This window comes from Oryza sativa, chromosome 1 (assembly GCF_034140825.1).
Source record: "Oryza sativa Japonica Group chromosome 1, ASM3414082v1".
NCBI lineage: Eukaryota > Viridiplantae > Streptophyta > Magnoliopsida > Poales > Poaceae > Oryza > Oryza sativa.
Window position 1 is genome coordinate 42,325,439 of NC_089035.1, and position 27,296 is coordinate 42,352,734.

At 43.5% G+C, this 27,296-nt stretch overlaps 3 protein-coding genes across 6 annotated transcripts; 1 reads left to right on the plus strand and 2 right to left on the minus strand.

Annotated features, from left to right (window-relative positions):
* Positions 1–3,926: 3,926 nt before the first annotated feature.
* On the minus strand, positions 3,927–7,854 carry LOC4325836 (uncharacterized). The gene is made up of 2 exons (XM_015795591.2): positions 5,706–7,854; positions 3,927–5,326 (listed from the first exon to the last, which is right to left on the minus strand). Exons 1-2 carry the CDS (start codon positions 6,661–6,663, stop codon positions 4,386–4,388), a joined length of 1,899 nt encoding a protein of 632 aa, XP_015651077.1. The 5' UTR covers positions 6,664–7,854; the 3' UTR covers positions 3,927–4,385.
* Positions 7,855–13,614: 5,760 nt separating this feature from the next.
* On the minus strand, positions 13,615–15,806 carry LOC136355519 (putative disease resistance protein RGA1). Its single transcript, XM_066308213.1, has 2 exons — positions 15,162–15,806; positions 13,615–13,644 (listed from the first exon to the last, which is right to left on the minus strand). Exons 1-2 carry the CDS (start codon positions 15,804–15,806, stop codon positions 13,615–13,617), a joined length of 675 nt encoding a protein of 224 aa, XP_066164310.1.
* Positions 15,807–17,301: 1,495 nt separating this feature from the next.
* On the plus strand, positions 17,302–25,251 carry LOC4325837 (crossover junction endonuclease MUS81-like). 4 transcript variants are annotated; one of them, XR_010734817.1, is made up of 17 exons: positions 17,302–17,656; positions 18,170–18,267; positions 18,398–18,476; positions 18,629–18,715; positions 18,805–18,930; positions 20,033–20,324; positions 20,762–20,837; positions 20,918–20,974; positions 21,079–21,176; positions 21,307–21,449; positions 22,306–22,363; positions 22,839–22,997; positions 23,532–23,611; positions 23,762–23,825; positions 23,908–23,996; positions 24,101–24,187; positions 24,391–24,806. XR_010734817.1 is itself a non-coding variant. In XM_015767053.3 (17 exons), exons 1-17 carry the CDS (start codon positions 17,454–17,456, stop codon positions 24,493–24,495), a joined length of 1,872 nt encoding a protein of 623 aa, XP_015622539.1. In that variant the 5' UTR covers positions 17,302–17,453; the 3' UTR covers positions 24,496–24,806. The 4 variants fall into 4 exon arrangements, 3 of the variants coding, with proteins under 3 accessions (XP_015622539.1, XP_025878261.1, NP_001388446.1); XM_015767053.3 differs by having other exon boundaries at positions 23,937–23,996; XM_026022476.2 differs by lacking the exon at positions 23,908–23,996.
* The last annotated feature ends 2,045 nt before the right edge of the window (positions 25,252–27,296 follow it).

Sequence of the window (27,296 nt, forward strand, 5' to 3'; positions counted from 1 at the left end):
CCTTCGCGCGCACGGTCCACGGTGCGCCAACCGGCTGCATGTGGGCCCGCTGCCATCCGATCCACCCGGCGCACGCCCCCACACCGCACCCACCAAACCCTAGCACCGCACCCGCGTGCGCTCTCCCCACCGTGAACCTTGCCGCCGACATGTGGGCCCCACCCGGGACCCCGCGAGGTGCACCCGGTCCACCGGACCGATCCCTCCCCCTTCCGCGCGCCCTAATGGGCCGCCTTTCCCGCGCCCGCGCCGGCCCAAATGGCTTGGCCGAGCCTCCTTCGACCCTTGGGCCGCGCCCTTGCCGCCCGAAAAAGTCTAATATACATCCCTCCATCCTTTTCTTTTTCAGGGATTTAATAAATCCTTTTTCCTTTGTCCCATAAATCAATTCCTTGTTCCAAAATTCCATAAACCATTTCCTTTGGTCCCACATGACAGTGACTGTCAATAATATTCTTGAGAATATTATTTCTATAAATTCCATAAACCATTCCTCTTATTCCAGAAATTCCAATTAAACTTCCAAAATTCATATCACCCACTCCGTAACTCCGATTGACTCCGTTCCACTTCCAGTAATTCCGTAAAATTGAGATCTATTTAATGGCACTACTAATTAGTCTAAATAGGATCTTTCTTTTGGGTCTTGTGTAGGTTTTCGATTGTTTGCGTATAGTTGCGGCTATCGGATTTTCGTCGATCGCGGGTTTTCTCGAAGATTCGTGAAGCTTCGTGAAGACCTTGAGCAAGGCAAGTCACCCTTTGATCAATTGCCCCTATAATTGAAAAGTCATTATTATTTTGTTTGCAACTTGCATTATTAGAATCACACTTAACTTGCTTGGCCTCGGTTTGCGTGCCAAACCGACGGACCTACCCAGTAGTCGCACTAATTTCCGTAGGTCGTACTACCCTGATTCCTTGTCGCTCCACCCTTGTGGTACCTCGGTATTCGTGCTCTCTAAGCGCGTATACCAAATATCCCACATATACCGTTGCTTGTCGAAAACTTGGGAAATGGGTTTGTGAAGCCTTCAAAACCCGACATGTGGTGTCGGTGTGTTTGAAAATAAAAATGAATTGTGAAAACTCGCGATGCGGGGGTTGTGCCTATGTGGCACTGTCCCGTATTCGCATATAAGGACCGATTCCTGTGGGAAACTCATCGAGCATAATCAAAGTGCAACCACAAGGTGGAATGGGACACCCTGGCTAAGTAACTAGTCGGTTCAGGGAAACCTCGCATGCCAATAGTTGGGAACGCCGGGGCGGGGTCGGACAAACCGGGTTCCTGGTAAGGCAAGAACGAGAAGCTTGCTCACTTACCGATCAAGGTGGTTGGAGTTGATTTGTGAATGCCTAAAATGGCCTATGTTTACGTGAGGATTTGATCCTTCTATGTGGCATGAGGTAACCCTGGGTCGGCTTGGGAAAAGCTTTGTCGCGAACCTCTGACACCGGCCAGTGTCTGGAGTAAGTTCGTGTCTTGTGGGTAAAGTGTACCCCTCTGCAGAGGTTAACTAACTGTTCGAACAGCCGTGCCCACGGTCATGGGCGGGTGTGAGGTGGTTCCCGTTGCGTAGATTTGTTTGCCTGTGCTTTGTGAAAAGTTGTTGTGGTGTGGGAATCGTAACCAGAATCAGCCTATGTGGCGGATGGATGACCTGAGTGGTCAAGAAACGAATCTGTGTGATTCGGGATGTCTGCGGACATCATAGACTAGGCTTCCCGAGTGGAAGCGGATTGTTGTGCTGCTGGGCAGCTGGACTCTGGGAGTCCGAGAAAATGAAAAAGGCTCTAGGAGCCGATTAATCAAGTGGAATGGCTCTGGGAGCCGAGAAGTAATTATCTGACCCGGGAGATCGGTACATTACCAATTGAGTTGTTGAAAAGCACCTCTTAAGTCGATTTGAGACGCAAGTCTCTTTTCGACCCAAACTTAACAAGAAGTAAATCACCTAGTGATTTCAAAATGTCTTCAAATAAAAGATTTGCAAAACAACCTTGTCTCTCTTCCAAGCTTGCATTAAACACCTAAGTTCCCGTGACTTGCTGAGTACGAAAGTACTCACCCTTGCTCTATATAAATATATATATAGTTCCTCCGCCCTGAAGAGAAGATAAAGTGAAGTAAAGATTAGGGTTTCGTCCTGGTTCCCAGCCGTCGCCTGTGGTGTTGGGTGTTAGTCCGTTGGTTCTGCTGCTGCTGCTGTTGGTGTTCGCCTCGTCCGTGTTGTCGGTTGTATCCTCGGGCTGTCTGAGCTGCAACCTAAGTTAAGGTAAATAAGTCCTCTATTTATTTTAAGGATTGCTATGATTCATATTTGTCACCGTGGGTACCAGCACTATGTCCTGGGACTGGTACCGAGATCGCGGTTTCGTAGGAAGCGGTTCGCGTCGTTTTCCCTACGACACACTCCTGTCAGGTGCCGTTGTACGGCGGTATCAGATTGGGGTGTGACAGCTATATGGCCGGATTTCAAGGAATTCCTTCATCAACAATGACGAGCGAGAACGGGTTCAACAATATTACTACACAATACATTAGGACCGATCAAGGCGTCGTGAAAGGAAACGTCCCGCTACCTCAAGATGTAGTTTCACTGAAGGTAACATCCGATTCGCCCAACCCGTCCTTTGCTAATAATCGTTGTGTAGTTGCATATGCTACCTCTAGTTTTGCTCCTATACAATATGCTTATAATGCTATGGGGGTCAACGGGTGTTTATACGGCCGATTACACAAGAATCGGCTATATGCAAAACCGAGCTGACGGTATGACCGGTCGTGACACCGGTCTAACCGCATCCTTTGCCGGTCAGACCGTGCCCACCATGGCCGGTCAGACCGTGTACTGCACCGGTCAGACCGTGCCTACCATAGCCGGTCAGACCGTGCCCTATCCTGGCCAGATCGCGCTTACTTTAGAGTTTAGGAGTTCACGTGTATGTAAAATTTATTTTATTTTTAAAATTAAAACCTGAAAAGGTGCAAATTTATATTTATAAACTAAATATTATGTACTCCCTCCGTATTGTATTTTAATGTATGACGCTGTTGACTTTTTGACAAACATTTGACCTTTCGTCTTATTCAAAAAATTTATATAATTATCATTTATTTTATTATGACTTGATTTATCATCAAATGTTCTTTAAGCATGATATAAGTATTTTTATATTCGCATAAAAATTTTGAATAAGACGAATGGTCAAACGTTGGTTAAAAAGTCAACGGCGTCATACATTAAAAACGGAGGAAGTATGATTTAAATTGCCAAGTTTGTTCCTTCCGTGTTTAAAAATACAAACCTTGTCATTAGTCCTCAACTTGCAATTTAGAGTTTAGAATGAGCTAACGTGTTTCTAAAATTCATTTTATTTTAAAATTAAAACCTGAAAATATGCAAATTTATATTTATTAAACTAAATATTATATGATTTAAATTTTCAAAATTTTTTTGTTCCTTCCGTGTTTAAAAAAACAAACCTTATAATCAAGGAGGACAAGTAGAGAATAAGTATTAAAAAATGAAGAAGGATAAATATTAATAATATTGAAAATCCTAAGAAGGCCTTCAGATGCTGGGGTTCGAACACCCAACCAATTTAGTAAATACAGAGGTCAGCGCCTCTGCCTATCAAATTAACGCCACGTGGGATGATATCTCAGCGTAAGAAATGATGGTTTAGGATTGGCGTTGAGGTCACGGCTCATTTTTTAAATTAGTTTTTGTATGGTTATTCTTAAAATAACTTTTGTAGAAGGGCCAATTTGTCAAAATTCGGAATGTATTGCACTCCAAAGCCGAAACTACAAAGTCATTGCCATAATAATAATAATAATAACAATAATAATAATAATAATAATAATAATAATAATAATAATAATAATAATAATAATAATAATAATAATAAAAAGAAAATCCAAGAAGAAATAACGTTATTCATTATGGACGGTTACATTACACAATGTTTAACGGTTATCTGGATGAGAGAATGGAAGTTTCAAGGTGCATTAATAAAACGGAAATGCTACAGGATAGAATCTCGTCCGGATAGGATGATATCAGCTATGTATCAGGGTGATGACACCTTGCGAGCACGGGCGGATCCACAGTATGTAGAGTGGGGTCCTAGGACTCCACTCAAATTTAATATTTAGTGTATTACTAATGTGTAATTAAGTAAAAAATTTTGAGCACACTATCAATTCTAATAAGATGCCCCCACTCGATTTTTGGGCTAGGTCTGTCTCGCGAGTATCCGTCTAAACGGGATTCCGTTATATAGCAACCCCTAATAAAATGCCAAAACAAAATGGAAGGATCAGTGAAAAGTGGTTGAGTTTTTGTAGCAGCTGCCTCCTTGTACTATCCTTTCGGTTAAGAGAAGGTGATTGGGTACACAGGGCTCTTGTCAGGTTCAAAGAGCCCAAAGTTCCTCTCTATCTCGTCACCGGTTTTCTCGTTCTCATTGAACATGGCAAAAATGTATGTCTCTATAGGTACGGGCCTCTTGGGTGTCCCTTTGCTCACATGGTTAATCAGGTTCTGGACGTAGGCCCTAGCATTATCTTTGGTCGCTGCAGGAGCCCCAGCCGATGGCCAGCCGCTATCTGAGACAACTATTCTGACGGTTGAGCCACCCACCTTCTCCATCGCCGAATACAGAGCATCCACAATGGCATCGAAGAGGTTCTGATAGCTATGTTCACCGTCCTGCACCACAGTTCCCGGGGAGGTGAAAAGGGCGTAATCGATATCAATGCCTTCCTGATTGTGCACGTAAGTAAAGTAAGGGAACACACTGGCCAGAAGTGGAGCCCCAATCTTGGCCAAGAACTGCACAATAGGTGCCATGTACTGTTCCATCGCTGAGGAGAAAGCACCAGCAGAGGGAGGATAGGACAAACCCAGCACGTCCCTTCTCACCGACGTTGACACCTTGATGTGATCCAGCCCTACTGCTGACAACGCTGCATAGATATTCTGCATCGCTGGGAGGATGTATCTCATCTCTCTCAGGGCAACCTGGTTGCCGACTGTGATGAACTTGAATGAGACTGCAGGGTAAAAGGCTTGCACATTGGTCTTCACCCAGGCAGCCGCAACGGAGGGTTCAGAGGCGAAGGATGGGAGGAATTGGCCCTCAACGTCGAGGCTGATACCGATGCCTGTGCCTCTCAGAGCCTCAAGAACATCGTGGTGAGGATAGAATATCCTCATGGCAGGAATGTTGTTCGAGGCATATAGCTGAACGACTTCATGCCATGGTGGCAGATTGTTGCCTTTCACTCCGTAGCAGACTCCAATGGATCGGCGAGCTGCAGTTAATCAGTGGAGCGTATGTGATATATTCAGTTCATCTTGTCCTAGGCTAATCAAATCAGTACTGTAGGTTCATAATACTTCCTCCATCCCATATTTAGTTCATTATAGCCTCTTTCATTTGTTCCAAAATAAGTTTATTCTTTCATTTGTTCCAAAGTAAGTTTATTTTTAGAATAATCATTGTATCTTAGTTTGTGAAAACAAGGAATAACTGTATTAGGAGTAGATAAAGTGAGATGAATAGTTGCATTGGGATTTGATAAAATATGGTATTATAGTATTTTTGAGTTTGTATTGGTATGTGGGATGGATGAAAAATGAACTTATTTTGAAACAGAGGTAGTAATATGCATGGAGATGTAAGACACTTACCCAGAGAAGGAGATCCTTTGTCCCATACGCCCCGCCCATCGCAAGGCCAGAAACTAAGGCGGGCACACCTCCACATCTCCACAAAACGGAGTTCTCGGAACAAACCATGGAGCTCACTCCACTCACACTCCAAATCATTGAGACATCTAGCACGCAGTGTCTCAACGTTCCAGCCGCCGTCTTGCCCCAGTGTACGGAGCTTCCCTCCCCTAATATACAGCCGTTTCAGGCTCACCGACGTCGATGGATGAATGATATTAAGAAGGCTTGCGGTAGGGGCACGCCGGAGATCAAGCTTTGTGAGGCTGGAAGGAAGAGGAAGATATGGCTCGGTAGATGCCTCTCCTATCCAAGTTATTGTCAAGGACTCAAGATGCTGGCATTTCGCCAATTGGCAGAGCTCATCTTCATCACACACCAAAGATTGCCGTCCAGTGGTAATGTTTAGCTTCCGTAGATTCTGCGCCTTTGTGGCCAGGTCGGCGAGACGGCATGGGCTGCTCTTCTTTCTTGAACTGCCAACGAGAAAACCCTTGAGGACCTGCAGCTTGGACAGCTCGCCGATCTCTTTGGGCATTTCTTCAAGTAAGAAGCATTCGGACAAGTCCAGGTACTCTAGCTTCAGCAACGAGCCGATAGACCCCGGTAACTTCTCCAAGTTGTGGCACGCCCTGAGGTCGAGCACGAGGAGTTCGGCAAGCGTGCCGATGGCCTCGGGTATGGACTCGATGAGGGAGATGCCCCTGAGGCTGAGGTACCTCAGGTTCTTGCACGCCAAAACTTTTTTGAGTAGGTCGTTGTCTCCCACCAGCTCGATGTGGTGCTTCCTTGACCTCTTCCACCGCCCAAGCTGCACGACTCTGGTGATTCTCGATTTTGCGATATGAATCTTCACGTACTCCATGTCGAGATTGAATACTGACAGGAAGGCATTATTCGTCGACGTTGCCTTTGCCATGACCCAAAAACCTGAAGAAACCTAGGCTCTCCACAAGCTGGTTGTGCACCACGGGGTGCACTCTGAAGTAGTGTGTACGTCGGCAGTGGCCTCGGCGTAGCGCGGGCTGAACGAGGCCGCGATCGAACAGCTCGTTGAAGCGCTCCTTCCCTGCGTCTGCCGATTGGACTATCCCCTCCCCGAGCCACCAGTGGATGAGAAGCCTCTTCTTGATGGCCTCGCCTGGCGGGAAGATGGCAAGGCAGAGGAGGCACTGCATCAGCTGCCCGTCGAGGGTGTCAAGCAGGCGCCTGACGTGCAATCCAGACATGGGGCGCGCGGGCTCGTCTTCTTGCTCCGCCAATGAGGGCATCGACTCCTCCTCGGCATGGTGCTTCGTGCCGATGCTGTCCTGAAAACGGTTGACTCCGGCGCCGAGCTGTTCGGCATGGATGTTGACCTCGATGTGCCGCAGCGCCACGGCGTCGTCAAACTCATCATCGCCGGTGTTGCAGGAGTGGTCGCTCTGTTTGGGGAGCTTTTTCAGATTGCTCCCGATGTCACCTATTAGGACTTTTATGTTCACCAGGATGCGATCCACAGCTGAGAATATCTTCCTCTCCACCGCAATCGGGTTTTCGTCAGGAACAGACATGGCTGCTCGATCTGGGTTCTACTACTAGTGAAGATGATGGTTTGTGACTTGTGACTTGTGAGGCTAGTAGTACGTACGGCGAAGGGGGCGAGCCTGATTTGTTTGCGATGAGATGTCAATTTCCTTTTTTCAGTAAGCTTACGGTCAATCGTCCTGAACCTTGACTGCTTTGCTCATCTTGCCGTGCATGTGGCAGCTTTCAATTGGCATCTGCACACCGTAATGACTCATGTAAATCACATAAGCAGGAGCGAATCTGACCTTGATTTCGTGGGCGGCGTGGCTTGCTGGCGACGAGCATCATCAGACAGCAGCGGTTCGTGGGGAGGCGGAGGGGGCCAGGCGGGGTCTCCGGCGAGGAGGCGTCGACAGGGCTCCGAGGTGGCATAGGCCCTTCCTGGTAGAGGCGCCTCACCGGTGGAGTGAGGATGCGCGCGCGGCTCCTGCTCGGTGGTCGGCAGAGGGCCGGGGCGCCGGCCGACGGCAGCACAGCGGCGGTAGCTGGGCGGCGGTAGCTGGGCCCAGAAAAAGCCGAAGGGAGAAGGGGCGAGGAAACCGAAGGGAGAATGGGATCTGATTCCTTTTTATTACTGCAAAGGAAACCCACAATTTTTCACCTTTTCCCAAAACTAATTTTACAAATGAACCGTACCCAAAACTTATTTCAAAAATGACCATTTTGTTCAGCGCCATATCAATTGGCGCTGCATGCCGTACCACCGCGGATAGGAGGCTGAGTTGGTGTGCCAACGTGCATTCAACGCCGTGCTATTTGGTGCTGAGGTATCTAAGTTCAGCGCCATACGATTTGGCGCTAAATAAAAAGAGTTATTTTTTAATAAGTTTTAGTCACGACTCATTTGTAAAATTAGTTTTTCAAAGGGTCAAATTGTCAAAATTTGTGAAGGAAACCGGTCTGGTTTTCTTGAGGAATAAAAAATGGTACGATCTAGCAGGTTAAGTTTCGGTTAATTAATCAGGCCAGATCAATTTAACAGGGTAATAGAGGTTGAGTTGGTTTTATCGTCGATACGGACAGCGATGTCCCTAAGTTTGATTTGGTAAAGTTCGATGGCACTAAAAATTCCGTTCTCTTGTAGACAAGGTTGAAGAATTTGTTGGCTCGGCAGAGTAGAGGATATCCAAGGTTCTTGATGAGATGAAACTGGGCAAGATGATGATGACAAGTAGGAGGTAATCAAGGTGCAGGAAGCTGCGACAATATGATTGAGTCTCTCGGATTCGGTCGTGTACTAGGTCATGGAGGAAAATTTACCAAAGAAAATTTGGGACAAATTGACGAGCCTGGATATGTCTAAGACATTGACTAGTAAATTATATGTGAAAAACACCTAGGGGTCTCCTAGCTAACTCCACGAGGTGGTGGGCTAGCCGGCCTAGATTCAAAGCCTCACCCCTTCTATTTATTTAATATTAGATCATTCTCTAATATTCGTGTTTTTTTATTAGTAAGTTATATCTCAAACAACAGTTGTACGGTTTGTAGATGCAAATTCTATTTACTTGATATTAGATCATTCTCTAATATTCGTGTTTTTTTATTAGTAAGTTATATCTCAAACAACAGTTGTATGGTTTGTAGATGCAAATGGATACAAACACGGATAGAGTCAGATCTTAGGAAGCACATGGACGTCTTCGATCAGTTGGTCAAGGATCTAAACTATTTAGATGTGAAACTGGACGATAAAGACAAAGTCATAATTCTTCTGAGCTCACTTCCAACGCCTCATGAGCATGTGGTGACTACCATGACATATGGCAAGGTACTATCAAGACTGGAGAGATAATTTTGGCAATGCTTATGCAGGATTTGAGAAGATAAAAAAAAGAGACAACGGAGGCTTCTCTGGCTGAAAATTTGTTGGTCAAGGTAAAGCATGACAATGATACGGGGACGTCGAAGGGCAAGGAGAAGAGGGTATGTATCAGTGTCATGATTTTGGGTATAAAAGAAGGAATTGTCCGTTACCGAATAAGAGGAAAAGTTCAATTGTAAATTTAACGGCTCATGGTGATGGCTCAACTAGCAATAGGCATGAGATTCTCATAGCGTGTCTAACAAGAAGACTGGTGAAGGGAGGATTTTGGACTCAGCTAGTTCTTATCATGTGACATCGAAGCAGGAGTGGTTCTCTTTATATAAATCCGGTGAGTTTGGTATTGTTTAGGCGATGACATGAGATATTGTGTTGTTGGAGTATGTGATGTTAAGTTCAAGATGTATGATAGAAATGTGATGCTACTTGGGGATGTGAGACACGTGCCAAGACTAATGAGTGATTTCGCTTAGGAGCCTACATGAGAAAGGGCGGTTGTATCAAGTAAATTATGATAGGAAGACCATGAATGTCATGAATAACGGGAAGACTGTTATGACTGGTGAAAAGACAAGATCATATTTGTATAAGCTACAAGGGAGTGCTATTGCGGGTGGAGTCATGAATCGGGGATGAGCGCCTGTAATCGGTACCCCGAAGATGTAGGCTTTGCTGAACTTCGTTATCAAATATTATACCTCGATGTCGTCTTCAGTTTTGGATCTCCTACGGTGTTTTTTTTGCGTTTGGTTACCGATGGTGATTTCGGGGTCGGTTTTATAACAAGTGGTATCAAAGCACTTGGAAGGTGGGGATAGTCCTCACACATTAGACAATAGTCTTTTGGTTTATGTAAGCTTAGGATCTAAAGTTGTAGCTTTGGTTGGGTCTGTGATGGAGCAAGCCTAATGTGACTTGGGTAAAATACAATTGGCAAATTTTGCTACAAAATATCGCGACTTTATGGTTTTAGCTGTAGGACACCGCACAAACTCACTTTTGGGGGGAAAACACTCTCTAATCGTGGTTATTTGCCAGCAGACACCACGGCCATTAAAATAGTGTGTTTGTGCTGACGAGGCAGACCTAAATTTTTACACGAAGTGACCAAATTACCCCTTCTTTCTTTTCCTTTTCCTCTTCTTGTTACTTCAATTCTTCCTTATCCCTTCCTCTACCTCCCTCCATGGCGTCTCGCAGGTGATGCGCCCACGGCTCAAGACGACGGGCGCAGGACGAGAGAGTCCCAACCGGCGGCGGCCGTGGTCGTCGTGCGAGACCTCCTACTAGGTGCGCCGCGTCCAGATGCCACCGTGAGACAGCTGTCACCAACCAAGCTGCCGCCACCGTTGTTCGCCACGGAAGCGGCGGCAGCATGTGCACGAGGAGGACTCCAGCTCGGCAGCTCCATTGCCATTGTCCAGCTCAGAACCGTTTGATCTCATCAAAGCTTCAAAGTTAACTACTCTAACTTCATATGCAAAAATCAAAAGGATACGCGCGTGCATGTGTGCATACAGAAATGGTTAGCTAGCTTTGCGTGCGATCTTAAATTATCTGGTGCTTAGGGCCGGTATGTTGGAGTCGTCAGGCGAAGGGGGAGCATCGGTGTCTGGTGATCTGAGAACGCAGAGCTTGTACAGCGCCCACTAGTGCGCACCGTAGGGAAAGAAGGCGGTGTCAGTGCAGCGACAGGCGGCGATCTGTAAGGGGAGCAGCCACGGCAGCGACGTAAGAAAGGTGAAATAAGGAGGAAGAAGAAGAATATGACAAGTGAGGCTGGGTTTTTTTTTTTTACTTTTCACACCTTTTATCTCTTCTATTCAACCGGAAAGTAATATTTTAATGTGTGCGGTGTCCAGTAATAAATAACCACGTTCAGATAATGTTTTCTCCCAAAAGTGAATTCGTGCGATGTCCTACAGCTAAAACTATGAAGCAATGTTCTGTAGCAAAATTTGCCAATACAATTAGTGGTCGGGCCGTGCACTCTAATAAGTGGCATCAGAACCCAAATTTAGAAATCTGAAACATTTTTCATAAGGCACATAGCGGAGGAGGTCACATGAGTTGATGTGCACAAGGGAGATTGTTGGGTTTAGGCCGTCTTTAGATTCAAATTTTTTTCTTTAAACTTCCAGTTTTTCCGTCAAATCAAATGTTTTGACACATGTATGGAGCATTAAATGTAGGCGAAAAAAACCAATTGCACGGTTTGCATGTAAATCGCGAGACGAATCTTTTGAGCCTAATTACGCCATGATTTGACAATGTAATGTTACAGTAAACATTTGCTAATGACGGATTAATTAGGCTTAATAGATTCGTCTCATTGTTTACAGGCGGGATCTGTAATTTGTTTTGTTATTAGTCTACGTTTAATACTTCAAATGTGTGTCCGTATACTTAAAAAAATTGGCACACGAACTAAACACAACCTTAGTCCTACATCCCTAATTGATAATAGGGGCACGAATTAAAAGGTGAGGCGGTCCTCATGCACCCATCATACTAGTATTTTAGGATATAGTATATATATAAGCCCAAGACAGTAGAATTAAAGTTATGGCTCTGGTTATATATGTAGTAGAACTAGAGTTATGGCTCTGGTTAAACATGTAGGAGAGTATGTCTAATATAATCTGGATGTCGCATAGTTAATGGGTCTGGCTGTGTACTCACATAAGAATATTCATGGCCCTTCAAAATAATGACATAGGAATAGCTTTGCTCATATTGCCAAGTGGCTCCTCAAATTCAATTGCAAGATTCGATGTTACGCAGAGCCCAATAAAAAAACATTCTCCCTCCATCCAAGTTTGATCGTCCATATTATTTAAATTTTTTATTGTTATTAGATTATAAAATATAAATGGTACTTTATATATGACTTATGTTTTTTAATTATTTTTTTAAAAAATAAATAAGACTAACAATTAAAGTTAGATATGAAAACTTATGGTTGTGTTTATTTTGGGACGGAGGAAGCACCAACATGTGATGCATTTCCCACTTGCAAGATTCGCTGCTGCTACGCAGAGCCCAATACAATTATCTTTGCTCATGTTGCCAACTTGCCAAGTGACTCCACAAGTAGTTGGTCAGTGTGCACAGACTGTTTAAATTGTACTAAATTATATATATATATATATATATATATATATATATATATATATATATATATATATATATATATATATATATATATATATATATATATATATATATATATATATATATATATATATATATATATATATATATATATATATATACATACATACATATACACATACATACATATACATATATATATACACATATACACACACGTAAACTTCATTTCCAGCGTTTAAGAAATTTTATGTATGGTTTTCACTTTGAATATTTTCCCATATAGTTCCCAACATGTACATTGCACTAGTTAAATGTTAGTGTTAAGAATATAAATATTAGAATTTTAAACACATGTGAAATGAGGTTGGTTACATTAATTTTAAATTATGGAGGATTACATTAAACGAAAAGTTCACGTCAGTGACTAATTTTGAATTTTAAATAATTTAGTAAAAGTACTCAAATATATGTATAGACTAGTAATTAACCCGAACAGGTACATATTATTATTCTTGGCACTAGCTTCAATCATACATTAGATATATTAGTTTCACAATGTAGAATCAAATATGATAACCAAACCTGTCATACGAGGGTTAAATAGTAGGAAGAACCAAACAATCAAATCTCTTTTAAGATTAAAAGAACTCAAAACTCCATAGGGACTAACTTGTCAAGTTGGTCTGACGATTGAAGTAGATGCACCTATCTAACCGCCCTTATGCCACCGTTTGGCCGTCGAGCCTTCGCTGGTTCGAACACCCATATGCACGTGGTCTGACCGCTAAAGAATAGAAAACGCAACATGATGAAACTTCTTGCAAGTAGATTAACTTTATTGCATCGAGATGTGTTTACTTAGTAAATCCAAAGCACTTCTCAACTTTTAAATACAAGTCGCAATTCAAGACTAAGGGCTTGTTTGGCGGAGCTTAATCTTCATAGAATCTGGAAAACACTTCTCAACTTTTAAATACAAGTCGCAATTCAAGACTAAGGGCTTGTTTGGCGGAGCTTAAGCTTCATAGAATCTGGAAAAGCTGGGTTTCCTAGTTTCTGGTTTCTAGTTCATTTTCTGGATTCTACAACTACAGCTTATCAGAATCTGGACAAAAAGAATATCTTTATGAATGTTGGATCCCATCCTTTAAGTGCCTTTTTTCTCGCAGCCTGTCCCATAATTCATTGAATATTAAGCGTTGTGAAACCAGAAAAGAAAATATGTTAAATTCCAGCTTGATCAACCAAAGAGCACTTGGTTCACAATGTTTTCATATCTCCTGGAAGAGGTGTTTTACTTGAGCAACAGAATAAATTGTTTTCTGGTTACATTCAAGTGATGTCAACAAACTGAATTGCTTAAGCAAAAGCAGCTGAACCAGTAAGCAGCTGCACGGCAGAAACATAACAACCAGAAGCATATCAGATATCTATCAGCTTGATTTATTACAATCCAACTACAAAAGAACTAATCATACTGAGTTCCTTCATTCTAACATCTTACCTATCCTCTACGGTACTCGCATGTGTTTGACTAGTGTCCTGCAGGAAGGACGTCGACAGTGGCGGAGTCAGAATTTCAAAATTGGGTATTCCCGTCTAAGTGCTGAGCTGCTGGCCGCCCCTGCCCCTCGTGGCCACCGGCCACCCAACCGGCCTGACCGCCTGAGCTTGGCACCTGCAGGAAGGACGTCGACAGTGGCGGAGTCAGAATTTCAAAATTGGGTATTCCCGTCTAAGCGCTGAGCTGCTGGCCGCCCCTGCCCCTCGTGGCCGCCGGCCACCCAACCGGCCTGACCGCCTGAGCTTGGCAGAGTGGCGGGCGCCGCCCGCCGCCCGCCGTGGCAATGGCCTCCCCCTCCGTGGTAGCACGGTTTAGCTCCCGCCGCCGGCTGCCGCCTCGCCGCGCCGCCGCCGGCTGCCGCCTCGCCGCGCCGCCGCCGGCTTGGAAATGGGGAGCGGCATGAGGGAGCCGAGCCAGGGAGGGATGGGTCACGGAGGGAGAGCGAGAGGGGGTTGTTTGGAAGAGTGGTGGCTAAGTGGGTCAACTGATGTCTGATGGGTCATGACGGAGTGGGTCGGGTTGGTAGGAGGCGTCGCAAGAGACCGGTTGGGCTGTGTTTGGATCGAAGAATTAAGGATTTAGGTGTACTAATATGTGTACATGTGTATATACTAGAAGTATACTTGTTTTCTGATAAAAAAAAGTTGGGTACTCCCAGGAATACCCGGGAACCATGGTAGCTCCGTCCCTGGACGTCGAAGCCGAAGACGGCTACTAGCTCCTCTCGCCGTCAGCTACCGCCCACTCCCAGCGCCTGGAGAAAAAAAAGGGAGAAAAAGAGGGGAAAATAGAAAAGAGAGAGAAAGAAAATGTGACATTGACATGTAGGTCCCACATGCGAAGTTAGCCGGTTAGATCAAGTCAAAGCGCCACGTCAGCGAAACCATCTTCTAAAACCACCGATAGAGTCAAATTATACCGGTTTTAATAGTTGGAGGAGTCATCCTACCCGGTTTTCTGGTGGAATAAGTTCATCTGAGGTCCCTTAACTTGCTAACGAATCCGATTTTCGTCCCTCAACCGAAAAACCAGATACAACGGGTCCCTCAACTGTCAAAACCGGTGCAGATAAGGTCCCTCGGCTGTTTAGATGGTTGTTTTGGCTGACGTGGCGCATACGTGACTAATTTGACTTGGTCTTCATCTGACGTGGCGCTTATGTGGCAATTTGATCCGGAAAAATAATAAAACTCGTGCGACCCCATATGTCAGTTCCACACACACAATAATAAAAGAAATAGCGGGGCCCATGTGGGCCCCACCTGTCATTGCAATCCCCTCCTCTTCCTCCTCTCTTCATCTCTCTCCTCTGCTCCCTCCTCTCGCCGGCGGAGATAAGGACCGTGGAGAGGCGCGGCCTCCTCCACTCCTGCCCCCTTGGCCTAACGCCGGCGGCCGCCGCCCCTCTCCTCATTGCCCGCAGGCTGTTGAACACGAGCTGCGCGAGCCCGGTCTTCCCGACGCCACCCATGCCGACGATGCCGACGCCGGTAAGTCCTCCGGCGCCGCACTCCGCCACGGATTCCAGCTCGGCGAGTTGCTGGTCGAACCCCTGGACGGTGCCCTCTTCGATCCAGGAGGAGGTCCACCGGCTGAAGCCCGTGGCGGCACTGTCCTCCTCCTCCAAGGCTGCGGCGTTGCCGCCAACGCCGCTGGAATCGCTCTCGACGCTCCGCAGAACTCGGCGCTTGACGGCGATCACCCTCTTCTTCAAGCTGTTGGAACGCCACGCTTCGGACGGGGAGAAGCAGCCCGGCCGCATGTTCGTCCGGTTGGCGAGCAAGCGGCACTCGGCGAGCAGGTCATTGAGCTCGTACAGACACTGCCGGAGCTCATCGTCGTTGGTGGAAGAAATGGCGGCCTTCTCCAGTTCGGCCTTGACGTCGTAGAAGTGCGCGCGGAAAGGGAGCTCCGCTGCTGCCTCCTCCTCCTCCGCAAGGCTATCCACAAACTTTCTTACAAGAAACTGGACAACTTCCACCGCCATCAATGACTCTGGCCTCTCCAACTCACTAACAAAGGAAGGAGTTTAGCCAAATCAGTAGTAGTACACGCTACACAAGTACACAATATGCAAGACTTTGAGATGGTTGCATCAGCTTTGCTACAAAGTCAGTCCACATTCAGGTCAGTTTTCTTGGCATGTTTCTCCTTTACGCGTTTTAAGCTTTCCATCGAGAAAAAAAAATGCGTTGACCGAGGGAAGACGAGATCAGTGTTTCCGAGAGGATTAGGCAATGACCGGGGAGAAGAAACGCTGGAATCGTGCTACGGGCGGCAGATTGGAAGACGAAGATGGAGGGATCCATGGCAAGCGTGGTGGCCTTGTGGAACGAGTGGGAAATCCGCGTGCTTGTGCTCTCCAGCCTCGCGCTGCAGGTGTTCCTCCTCTTTCCCGCCGTCATCCGCAAGCGCAACGTCTCCGCCGTGCTCGGCCTGCTCCTCTGGCTCGCCCACCTGCTCGCGGACTCCATCGCCATCTACGCTCTCGGAGAGATGAAGACAGGGGAGATGGGGATAGAGGAGGAAGAAGAGGAGATGATTGACTGCCAGGTGGGGCCCACGTGGGCCCCACCATTTTTTTATGGGACCACCTATACATTTGTCGACAAATTTTCTACTAAAAATTTGACAGATGTAATTATAGTACAATCGTAGTGTAATTACAATGTAACTTGTATGTAATTACACTGTAACTTGCATGTAACTACAGTGTAACTTGTATGTAAGTTTCACGTAATTTTGAATCGTCAGATCTATTACAAGATTTGTTCTATGGAGGAAGAAAAAAATCACATCACACACATATATGAAAGAATTTGTTCCCACGACCTCTATTTTACTGAAATAACATGTTACCGAGAGATTCTTGAAAGTTACATACAAGTTACATTATAGTTACAGTGTAATTACATGCAAGTTACAGTGTAATTACACTACGATTGTACTGTAATTACATCTGACAAATATTAGGGGGAGAAATTTGATGACAAATATCTAGCAAAATCGTTTTTTATTAGTCTGTGTGGAACTGACATGTGAGTGCCACGGGTTTTATTATTTTTCTGAATCGAATTGCCACGTCAGTGCCACGTCAGATGAAGACCGAGTCAAATTAGCCACGTATACGTCACGTCAACCAAAACCACCATCTAAACCGCCAAGGGACCTTATCTGCACCGGTCTTGGTAGTTGAGGGACTTGTTATATCTTTTTCGGTTGAGGGACCAAAATCGGATTCGTTAACAAGTTAAGGGACCTCAGATAAACTTATTCCTTTTCTGGTTAAGGGGTATGAATTAGATTCCGCATAGTTTTTAAGGTAGTCCAAGTGGACTTTTTTCCTCTCTCCTTTAACCAAGGCCCAGATTCCATCCCCGAGAGGCCCATGATTCCGAGGGCCTGGCAATCAAACAGGTTAAATTCGAGGGGTTTCTTGTAATTTCGGGGTGGATAAGAAGAGAAGGGAAGTGCAGAACAACAAAAGCAAAAGCACACCGGACTTCAAAAATCAAACTCCTCCGAAACCTCCCACAAATGGCGGGCTCTTCCTCCCCAACCTGAAACCCCAAACCCTAACCCCCCCAATCCGGCGACCCCCCTCCACCGCAGCGGCCTCTCCAGCCCCTCGCCGATGGCGCCGGAGGCGAGGCAACTCAAGGTGCACCTCCGGGAGAACGAGGCGGTCGCGCAATGCGTCCTGGAGAAGTGGCGCTCGATGGAGGAGAAGCCGGGCGGCCTCAAGGAGAACCTGGCTCACACGCTCTACAAATCCTACCGCAACGTCTGCGCCGCCAAGGAGCCCATCCGATCCCTCAAGGACCTGTATCAGATCAAGTAATAACATGTTTCCCGTGCCTATCCCTTGTTCTATTATTTTTCTCGGTTGCGGGGGCTGAAGGTTGCAGTGCGGCTAGGGTTTGATTGATTTTGGTTTGGGGGTTTTCGATTGGGCGGTTTTACCGGAATGGTGAACTGTTGCGTGTCTAAATTCGTCAAGATTTCAATGCGGGGACAGGGTTATATCGTGAGCTGTAAAATCATAATGTTCGCATATGTTGATCACCTATATATGGTAAAAATTTGACTCAATGCGTGTCGTCAAACCAATTTTAGTTGCTTTGAAGTAGATAAATAAGCAAGTGCTGTAACTGTAACTGTGGCTTTAGTGTGGATTCATGTAGGAGTTTACACTTCGGTTTTTGTTTCATAAGTTGGATTTAGAGAACAAATATCTCGAACTTCACACTACTATACATGTTTTTCTTGGTTAGTATAATCAAGCAGCATATAATGTACCACTAATTCTCAAAAGTATTACTGTGTTTCCTGTTCTATCACTGTTGTCAGGGGCGTTGGGAAATGGGTCATAAGGCAACTGAAAGGATCCTTTCCAGAGTCTAGTCCAGATTTATCTCCCCCGGAAAGTAATGCAGCAGGAGAAAAGGGTAACTGTTTTTATGATTGATTGCATGCCTACCGAACATCTCTTTTAGGGTACCCTTATCCTTTCTTGTGGGAAGGGTTTTTTAAGTTAATCTGCTGTGGTGAGAATGAAGATCACTATTATTTCTATAGGGAAGAAAGCAGGAGGGTCAAAGCGTTATGTGCCACAGAAGAATTCTGCTGCTTACGCGATACTGATCACGCTCCATAGGTATGCTTTGCTTGGGGATATATTTTTCATTATTTTTGCTGTTCATCAAATGAAAGTGTTTTCTATCTCTTGGCAAACAATGATATATAACCATAGGAATTAGAACAGGTTCCTACTTGTAACCAGACAGTAACAGTTGATTTTCCTTCTAGGGAAACAATCAATGGGAAGAGTCATATGAAGAAGCAAGAGCTTATTGACGCCACTGAAGCAAGTGGCCTGTCACGAAGTGCAATTGGGTACAGTTTTCACAGTATACTCGCAATGTTGCTCATTCCTGCTGCTATTTTCAGTGCATTACTAAGTAGGTAATTTGCATTATGAACAGTCCAGACAAAAGTAAAGCAAAACCAGGGGCTTTTGCAAGTTCTCAGAAGGACTGGTACACTGGATGGAGCTGCATGAAAACATTGACATCTAAAGGACTGGTTGCAAAGTCCGGTAACCCTGCAAAGTAATTTCATCAAACTTATCTTCCATGTCTATGTTAACTTTTCCGCTCTGTTACTTTAGATGAAAAATGTTTGGTTCCTACAGTTGCAAAAAGGTTGACTGTTGTCAGTGGCAGTGCCACATTCTTGAGTATGGAATCTATACACCCACTCACAGTTATTTCTTTTGTGAGAAAGCTCCTACCTATCTAAAATTCCACACATAATCTTAAGATAAAAATTTTATGTGAATCAGCACCAAAGGTTTTTGTACGTGTATTAGATCATATGTACTAATTCTGTCTTTACTACTAGCTTTTCTGATATATATATATATATATATATATATATATATATATATATATATATATATATATATATATATATATATATTCAACAGAGCATCACTGCTAAGGGCTAGCTATTAATTGTGCATCTTTTTAAAAGAGCTTCATTAAGTTATAATATGGAAATCAAATGAACTGAGTCATGAACACTTGTATTCATAAACTTGGTTACTTTTATCAAAATGTTCATGGGGCTATTGTTTATAGTACTAGTGATTTGCATCATTGGTTATTTGAGGTTTGGGATAAGTTTAGCATCACGAGACACAAAAGCTAGGAAATTTGACATGATGCCACCTTAAGATCCCTGCAGATGATTGGCAGTTTTTTTTATGTCCACTATCTCCATGCACTTTATGGAATATATTGTTTTCTGATATTTTGAGCTAATTTTGAAAGGACACACTTTTAGATTTAAGGATGCAGTTATTCTGTGGCATAGCAACAACTCTCTATCGATGAATAGAGGCAGAGTGGGAGACATGGCCAATTGTGAGCTTCTTTTGACCTGTTAGTCTACAATGTGAAGCAACATGTACCTACTGATCTTCCACTTGGGATCATGATACAGAGACCTATCATTTGTTTGTCGCATAAACTGTAACCCACGTCTTGATCTCTAGTATTACTTTAATCCATTTGTTTTCATTTGTGTGATGGGAGAACTGAGTCTATTAAGTTTACATGCATGCATCTTGTTGGGACTATATTATTAAGCAATATGTACTTTTTTGAGGTGCTAAGCATAACTAGGGGCTTAACAAATGAATTTCTGTAGGTATATGATAACTGAAGAAGGGAAATCGACTGCTCTTGAATGTCTCTCAAGGTCTGGGTTAGATGATCATGCAGCACCTTTGGTGATAAACAGTGCTCCCGACACATCTAATGCAAGTCATAAGTTGAATAATATTTGCATGACTTCTTTTGTTGAGACATCATCCGGACCTTCTAGGGCAATTGGTAGACCCAAAACATCTATTGCCAACCCTGCCACTAAGACATCACCAGAAGTGACATATTTGACAAGTCAAGAATCACTCAATTACAACTCTGATGTTAGAACTGCTGTAAGTTCTACCTTTACTAACATTGCTTTAGAAGCTATTTTTCCCAAGCTAAGAATGTGACAAAAGATCCATTGGTCTGGTTCTATTGTATTATATAGTTTTTCTTCTGATCAAGTTCTTCAATTTAATGATCACAATATTCAATCTTAGCTTCTGGTTCAGCTGTTTCAGCATAAGCAGAACTGCCATTATTTTTGTATCTCAATAAAGCAAAGCCTTTTTGTAGCTTTGCGATGTTGTTGCTGTCTAATAGTGCTACAATTTGGTGAAGTCCAATCAGGCACTTTTCCTTTTTAGGTTTTACGTGGTTTGGGTTGTAATTAGTGTACATAATTCTGAATTACAGGCTAGGCTTTCGGCCATAGTTCCATACTTTTCTGTCATACTAGAATTTTAGATGCTGTAGTATAACTCATAGATTCTCTTATCTTTTTTAGGAGAACTGTGCTGAAGAAATCATTCTTAGTGACTCAGATTCTGAAGAATTATATACAGAGAACTATCCTCTAATAGGTAAAATTGTTATTTCGAGCTCACAAACAATTTGTTATATTCCTTCTGCGCTAAAATAAATTTTGGTTTCCTAAGTGCAGGTTCTGAAGAATTTACTGAGAGGGTTGCCCCTCCAATATTGAATGCAAGCAACTCTGGTTGTCTATCAATCTTATGTTTTCTATTAGAATAATATTGCATCCAATAAAAGTATTATTTTTACTGGCCTTTTCAATTAATCCCAATAACCTTTTTTTTCCAGGCAAGACTACTACAAATTACAGATTCTCAGACTGTTCAGCTTCTATTTCTCCTCGTTCGTCTGAAGGAACATTTGAGATGCAGTCTTCTAGTACAATGGTAACCTGACCTTTTGTGGTTAAATCCCTAATCCCTAATCCCTATTCTGTAACTTATTCCCTTTTGAAGTTGAAGATGCTGATTACTCAAAGAAATGACGGTACTGCTATTACATCTTTTCAACTACCAGGGTATTGCTGAATTCAATATGCTGGACAATGATACTGTATGTATGGACAATTCTATACTAGCCATGCCACCTCGGCGATCCAGTAAAAATTTTCTTGAAGATTATGAAGTTGTGTTGATATTGGATGATCGTGAAAATTTTGGGTTTGTATGATCGTACCATACTCTTACATCTTACAAAATTTGTATCTATGGTTGTATCATGGGTATTAGGTAGGGGTCTGAGGCCCACGATGGTACTGTTCACTCCTACCTTATCTTAATCTGTTAGCCAACATATAAGCACTCAAAATTTACATAGCTTGTTTGAAAAATCAATCTATTCATTATGGACAGTTACATTACACAATGTTTCAAGGTTATCTGGATAAGAGGATGCTAGTTTCAAGGATTTGATTAATGTACTGATTATTTGCATTCTATCCTTTCCATTGATTTGCAAATATGAGAGAAATTTATTTTACTCTTTGCACACTGTTCCGTTAAAGTAAGACACATGATGATTTTTCAAATACCATTCTTTTTCCCTTTTGGAGCCCATTGCAATGCTTAACTAACTTCATTTTCCTGAATCTTAAAACACTTTGAACCCGTATTGTTTTCAGTTAATTTTACCTTTAATGTTGATGTTTGGTGCATCTAACTGTCTATCCTTAAACTTTTGGGTCTCATGTTAAGGTCTAACTAGTAACCTCTCAACTCAAACAGCTGAAACGATTGGAACATGTGCTTTTATGTTCTAGTATTAGGTTTATGAGAACTATTTGTCATGTTCCTTTTCCAATATTGCTAAGACAGCTCGATATTTTTCTATGAAATTTTTCATTACTGAAATTTTAAGTACCAGATACACATGGGGCTGCATTTTTGTTTCAAATATTTTGCTACTACCCATTTCCCCCCTGCAATTACATGTTTTATATTAACTTCATTCATTGGCTTTATTTCGAACAACTGTGTATCTGTTCGTTCTCAAAACTGTTACCTTTTCTTTTGGCAGGGGTCGTTCAAGAAAAACTGTTGATAACATACATTCACAATTTCGTGTACCTGTAGAGGTTAGTTAAGTTTGAATTTTTAGTCTTTCTAATCTCTCCTTACTTCCTCTGTTTCCCATTATCCTTGCACATCTCCTCACTCCTCGGACCACCCAAACTTGCTTCACAAATTCAATACCATTTCATCAACATGATTATAATTAAATATCCTGGCAATAACAAGAAATCTTCTTTAAACAATATAAAGCAGGCACTAATTTCTTCTGTTTGCTTACCTGATGCACAAGTTCAAATATATAATTTAGATGATTTGTATGCTAGTTTTGGTGTGCTGGTAAAATATTGATCAAAAGAGCAGGGGAAACACCTGCGCTGAATATATAAGCTTGCCCTAACTTCTGTGGGACTAAAGCTGCAGCTGTTGCTGTAGGCAATAAATGAAGTGTCACAGATTTTGTTCATAAATTGAGTTGTTCATTTAGCGTGTGCCAGTGAAAGTGATTTTTGATCCTTCTATTTGAACCATGTCTTTCAGATAAAGCATTTGCCTGTTGGGGATGGTATTTGGATTGCTCGTGATAGAAAGCTTCACACAGAGTATGTTCTTGATTTCATTGTTGAAAGGAAGAATGTTGCAGATTTGTGTAGTTCAATCACAGACAACCGATACAAAGATCAGAAGTTAAGGCTCAAGGTACCATCTGCGCTATCATCGCCTTCGCTTTAATATTGAACTTTAATGTTAATTCCCCTTGTTTTTTATATTTTCAGTTTTGTTACTTGTACGAAATTCAGTTTGTTTCTTATTATAATCCTATCAGCAGGTGTGGCTACTGAAAACATTTATTTGTTCATGTGCCACTGACATTTGTAGCAATTAGGTTGATGGCAAACTCGTGAGCATGTTTGGCTGCATAATCATGGAAGCAAATGTGACACTTAATCATAGATCCAGTGTAACTTAATTTGATGTTATGGTACAAATACCGTTGAACTTTTTTTTTCCTTAGGTCTTTCATAGTTATATTTGTAAAGTTGATATTGATTTGTGTTGAGAACTACTGAATTTTATGTGGAATGTTCTAGTTTTCCCTGATGCTAGGACTCGAGCCTGTAGATTTTGAACCTCCTCTCAGGCATATTGTTTATCTTTTCCATATATATGCACCATATTTTGTTTATTGTTAGCAGCAATATGTTGTGATTCTTTGGTGCACCTTGTTTGTAGAAATGTGGCCTAAGGAAGCTGATATATCTGGTTGAAGGTGATCCAAACCCTCTTGATACATCAGAAAGGATCAAAACTGCGTATGTACTCTGCAGCAGCTTTTTCTTGTTGATTTCTCTTCTTTTACCCTCCCTTAAAAGTAGTTTGTATTGTATAGATTTGTCAGTCAATGAATTGGATTTTTGGCTGCATGACATATGACCTTGTAACCGCTGGCCTTATATATGCAGCTGCTTCACCACTGAAATTCTTGAAGGATTTGATGTCCAGAGAACCCCTGGGTATGCTGAGACTGTAAGGACATATGGCAACCTTACTCATTCAATAACCGAATACTACAGCACACACTTTTCTACTGGTGCTAATACTTCTCAAGTTTGCCTGACCTATGATGAGTTTACGAAGAAGTGTGATGACCTTAAGAAGATAACTGTGAGTGATGTATTCGCCCTTCAACTTATGCAGGTAATTGGGCAATAAAAACAATCTTCACCAAAGTCAGACATCTATTCATTTCATGTTGTAGTTGGAGGCAAGAATTTTCCTAATTAATTATGAATGTGATGCAGGTGCCACAAGTGACAGAAGAAGCTGCACTTGCTGTGATAGGGCTCTATCCAACTCTTTTCTCACTTGCTAAGGCGTACTCTATGCTTGTCAGTTCCCTTCTCCTTTTAACTTTTACAATGTTCATTAGACGCACCATTTTAATGTTCTTTCCATTTATAACTCCTGTTTATACTTGTAAACCAGAACAGCGTAGTGCATTCCATATCTCTTGCTGCTCTAGTACTATTTATCTCACACAATATGCTTTATTCTTTTCGTGAATTAAACCTTGTTTTTGTGATGTTTTTAGGATGGTGATACCCATGCCCAAGAGAAGATGTTGAAGAACAAGAGCACGCTGATAAATGCAGGGGCTAGCAGAAACATATTCAAGCTTGTCTGGGCTGAAGGATAAATTCTTCAGTTTATTTTCCGATTAACTGGTTTAACCATTTTTTTGGTCATCTTCTTGGTGACTCTGATGGATCCACCAGTGAAGCTCCCCAATTCTCAGTTCTCACTGCAACTCTTTCATGTCCTGAAGGCAAACGGGGTCCTTTTTTGTGTGCCAAGGTGCCATGGAACACAACTAACCACCTACATAGGGACTTTGCAAGTTAGCTTATCCGCGTAGGTTCACCCCCATCTAGGTAGACTAATTATCTTTTGTAGACTCCAGGTTGTACAAAATGGAATTATCATGGAACGGGGCCGTTTAGCGTTTCACATCTGTTTACTCGGTTGCTTGGATTATGCGCTGTCTCATGTTATCTCGGCTTTGTTTGCATGGAAATGGACAAGTTCGTATGAGATTGCAGCCGCAGACCATAAGCAGCTGCCAACATAGTTACGGTTCGTCCATGTGCTGGAATCAATCCACGGTCGGCGTCATGTCCGGGCGACGTCTGAAGGTTGCTTGCTCATCTCTGGTTACATCTCTAGCTCTTACATTGTTCAGTTTGCATACTTTAACTTTCTGATTATTAATTGTGAACCTTACGTAGAGGTATCCTTCACCTTTTAGTTCCCAGGGAATCGTACCAGAAGAGCGAATGGTTGGCCGGTTGGCCTCCCAGAATGCACAAGGGTCTCGGCTGCGAACGGGACATTACATCATGGCCTGTTGCTGCGACGGCAACGCGTGCGTCATAATCGGGTTTCATACTCACCCTCCCCCTTGTTATATCGTCACCAGTACGTCAGCACGTATTTCCCTCTCTACCATACGCACCTGTTTTACATACGTACGTACCATCTGGTCATCTTTCTATATACGTCTCGACGATACTGGGCTATCAACCAGAGGTTACTTTCAGTATATTAGTCACTAGCAGCGAACAAGAAATCCAAAATGGCGCTATCGCACGCACGCTATACAGTTTGTCTGACATGCGAGTGCTAAAGGGATAGGAGTAGAAGAGAGCAAAAGCGGCAGGACGGTAAGGGACACGGGACATTGCATAAAAAAATATCGCACGCCATGCCGCTTGTGCGCATGGTGCCAAGGAAAAACAAACCGCCCCCGTATGACCCATGCGACGCGGCACCACAGGTCCAAGGGAAGGCAACAAAAACAAAGGGTTTTTTGGCTTTGGCAGTTGGCATGGCGCCGGAGGCGTCGAATGGACGGGGTCCAAAGTCCAAACAAGCAGAAGCAGCAACGCCCTCCGCTCCTCCAGCCCACGCCACGCCGAGCCCCCGTATTTTTCCTCCTCTCCTCAACAGGACAAGCTGCAATTGTTGTTTTCCCACCACGGCAGTCGTCGTCTTTGGTTGGGGGGCGCCTTGTTGCGCTTGTAGCCATCCTGGTGTTTAGCATCCAAACCGGATGGGTACAAAAACAAAGCGAGATGTCGCCACCACCACCACTAGCTGCCCCCCACACCCCACCCCCCGCCTTTGGCTTGTTGGCTTCGGAAACCCAGGTGGCGCTGCCCGCTCCCGCACGCCGGAACACTCCAAACAGGTGATTGATAGCGTGTGCGTGCGCCACCGGTGGCCGTGGCCGCCTCGTGACGCGGCTGCCTTTGCCTTTGGCTGGCTACTCGCTTGTCCAAAGAATCGGCTCGGTGACACCGGGAACGCGACAACCCAGAGAGTGCGAGCAAGTGCGCTGCTGCCCCTGCACCCCACCCCCACCTCATCGTCTTTTGTAGTAGGATCTGTGATTCTGTGTGTGTATCTACGACGACGCTAGCTAGCTAGCTTTGCTTGCTTTCGTTTTAGCGCTCTCTCCTCTCTTGTCTTTGCCTTAGCTTTTGCATGGCTCAACCTTGTCTTTCTCCTGGATCTCTCTCGCGCGGCTCGTCTGGTTCCTTTCCTCGCCGGGGGCAGCCACAGCCACAGCCACACCCGGCGATAACTTCGAATTTATTAGCTTTGGACATTCTCGGCCTTGTTCCTTACAAGCTAAGGGTCCCCCCATTACGTACGATCTTGCAAGCTGCCAAAACAAGGACAAATCAATCATGGATGTGCCCAAACTTTTTCCCCTTGTGTTATTAGCACCGTCTACATTACTGCTAGGTCGATATAATGTTGTGCATTTCTTTTCTCAATTTGTTTCTACTGGGTTTGTTGCTTCATCGTAATCTGCACACTGCTACCTCTAGTACAAGTCCAGTCTATCAATTGCTGTATTACAATCAAATCATATTATTAATAATATGCTATCACTATTACTACCTCTATAAGTTTTGGCAACAAATGGGCTAACCATATAAGGAGTAACGCCTTAGAACAGTGAATAGATGTGAAGTAATATACTCCTTCCGTTTCACAATACAAGTCATTCTAGTATTTTTCACATTCATATTAATGTTAATGAATCTGTATAGATACATTATGAAACGGTGGAAGTAGATACTACGAAATACTTAGGGTCCACTGGTTTGGGTATAGCCACGTAATGGCGTTATCTATTCCTTTTCCAGTTACGTACCAACTGTTTATTCCTCAAGTGTGGAAGTAAGATTTGTTGGTTTCCAGTCATTTTGTGTTTAATTAGATCGAGTCGCTGTGTCATTGATAAATGCCGTATTAATATGATATTGACATCATAGATACTAGTAGCCCCCTCCCAAATTCGCTACCACATGATCAAAGATACATATGTTTTCTTAGGGTAATTGCAAAAATATTTCCTGTGGAATGGTTCCTTCGTAGATTGTCTCTCCTGAGAAAAATCCAACAACTTTGGTTCCAACGAAACAATCA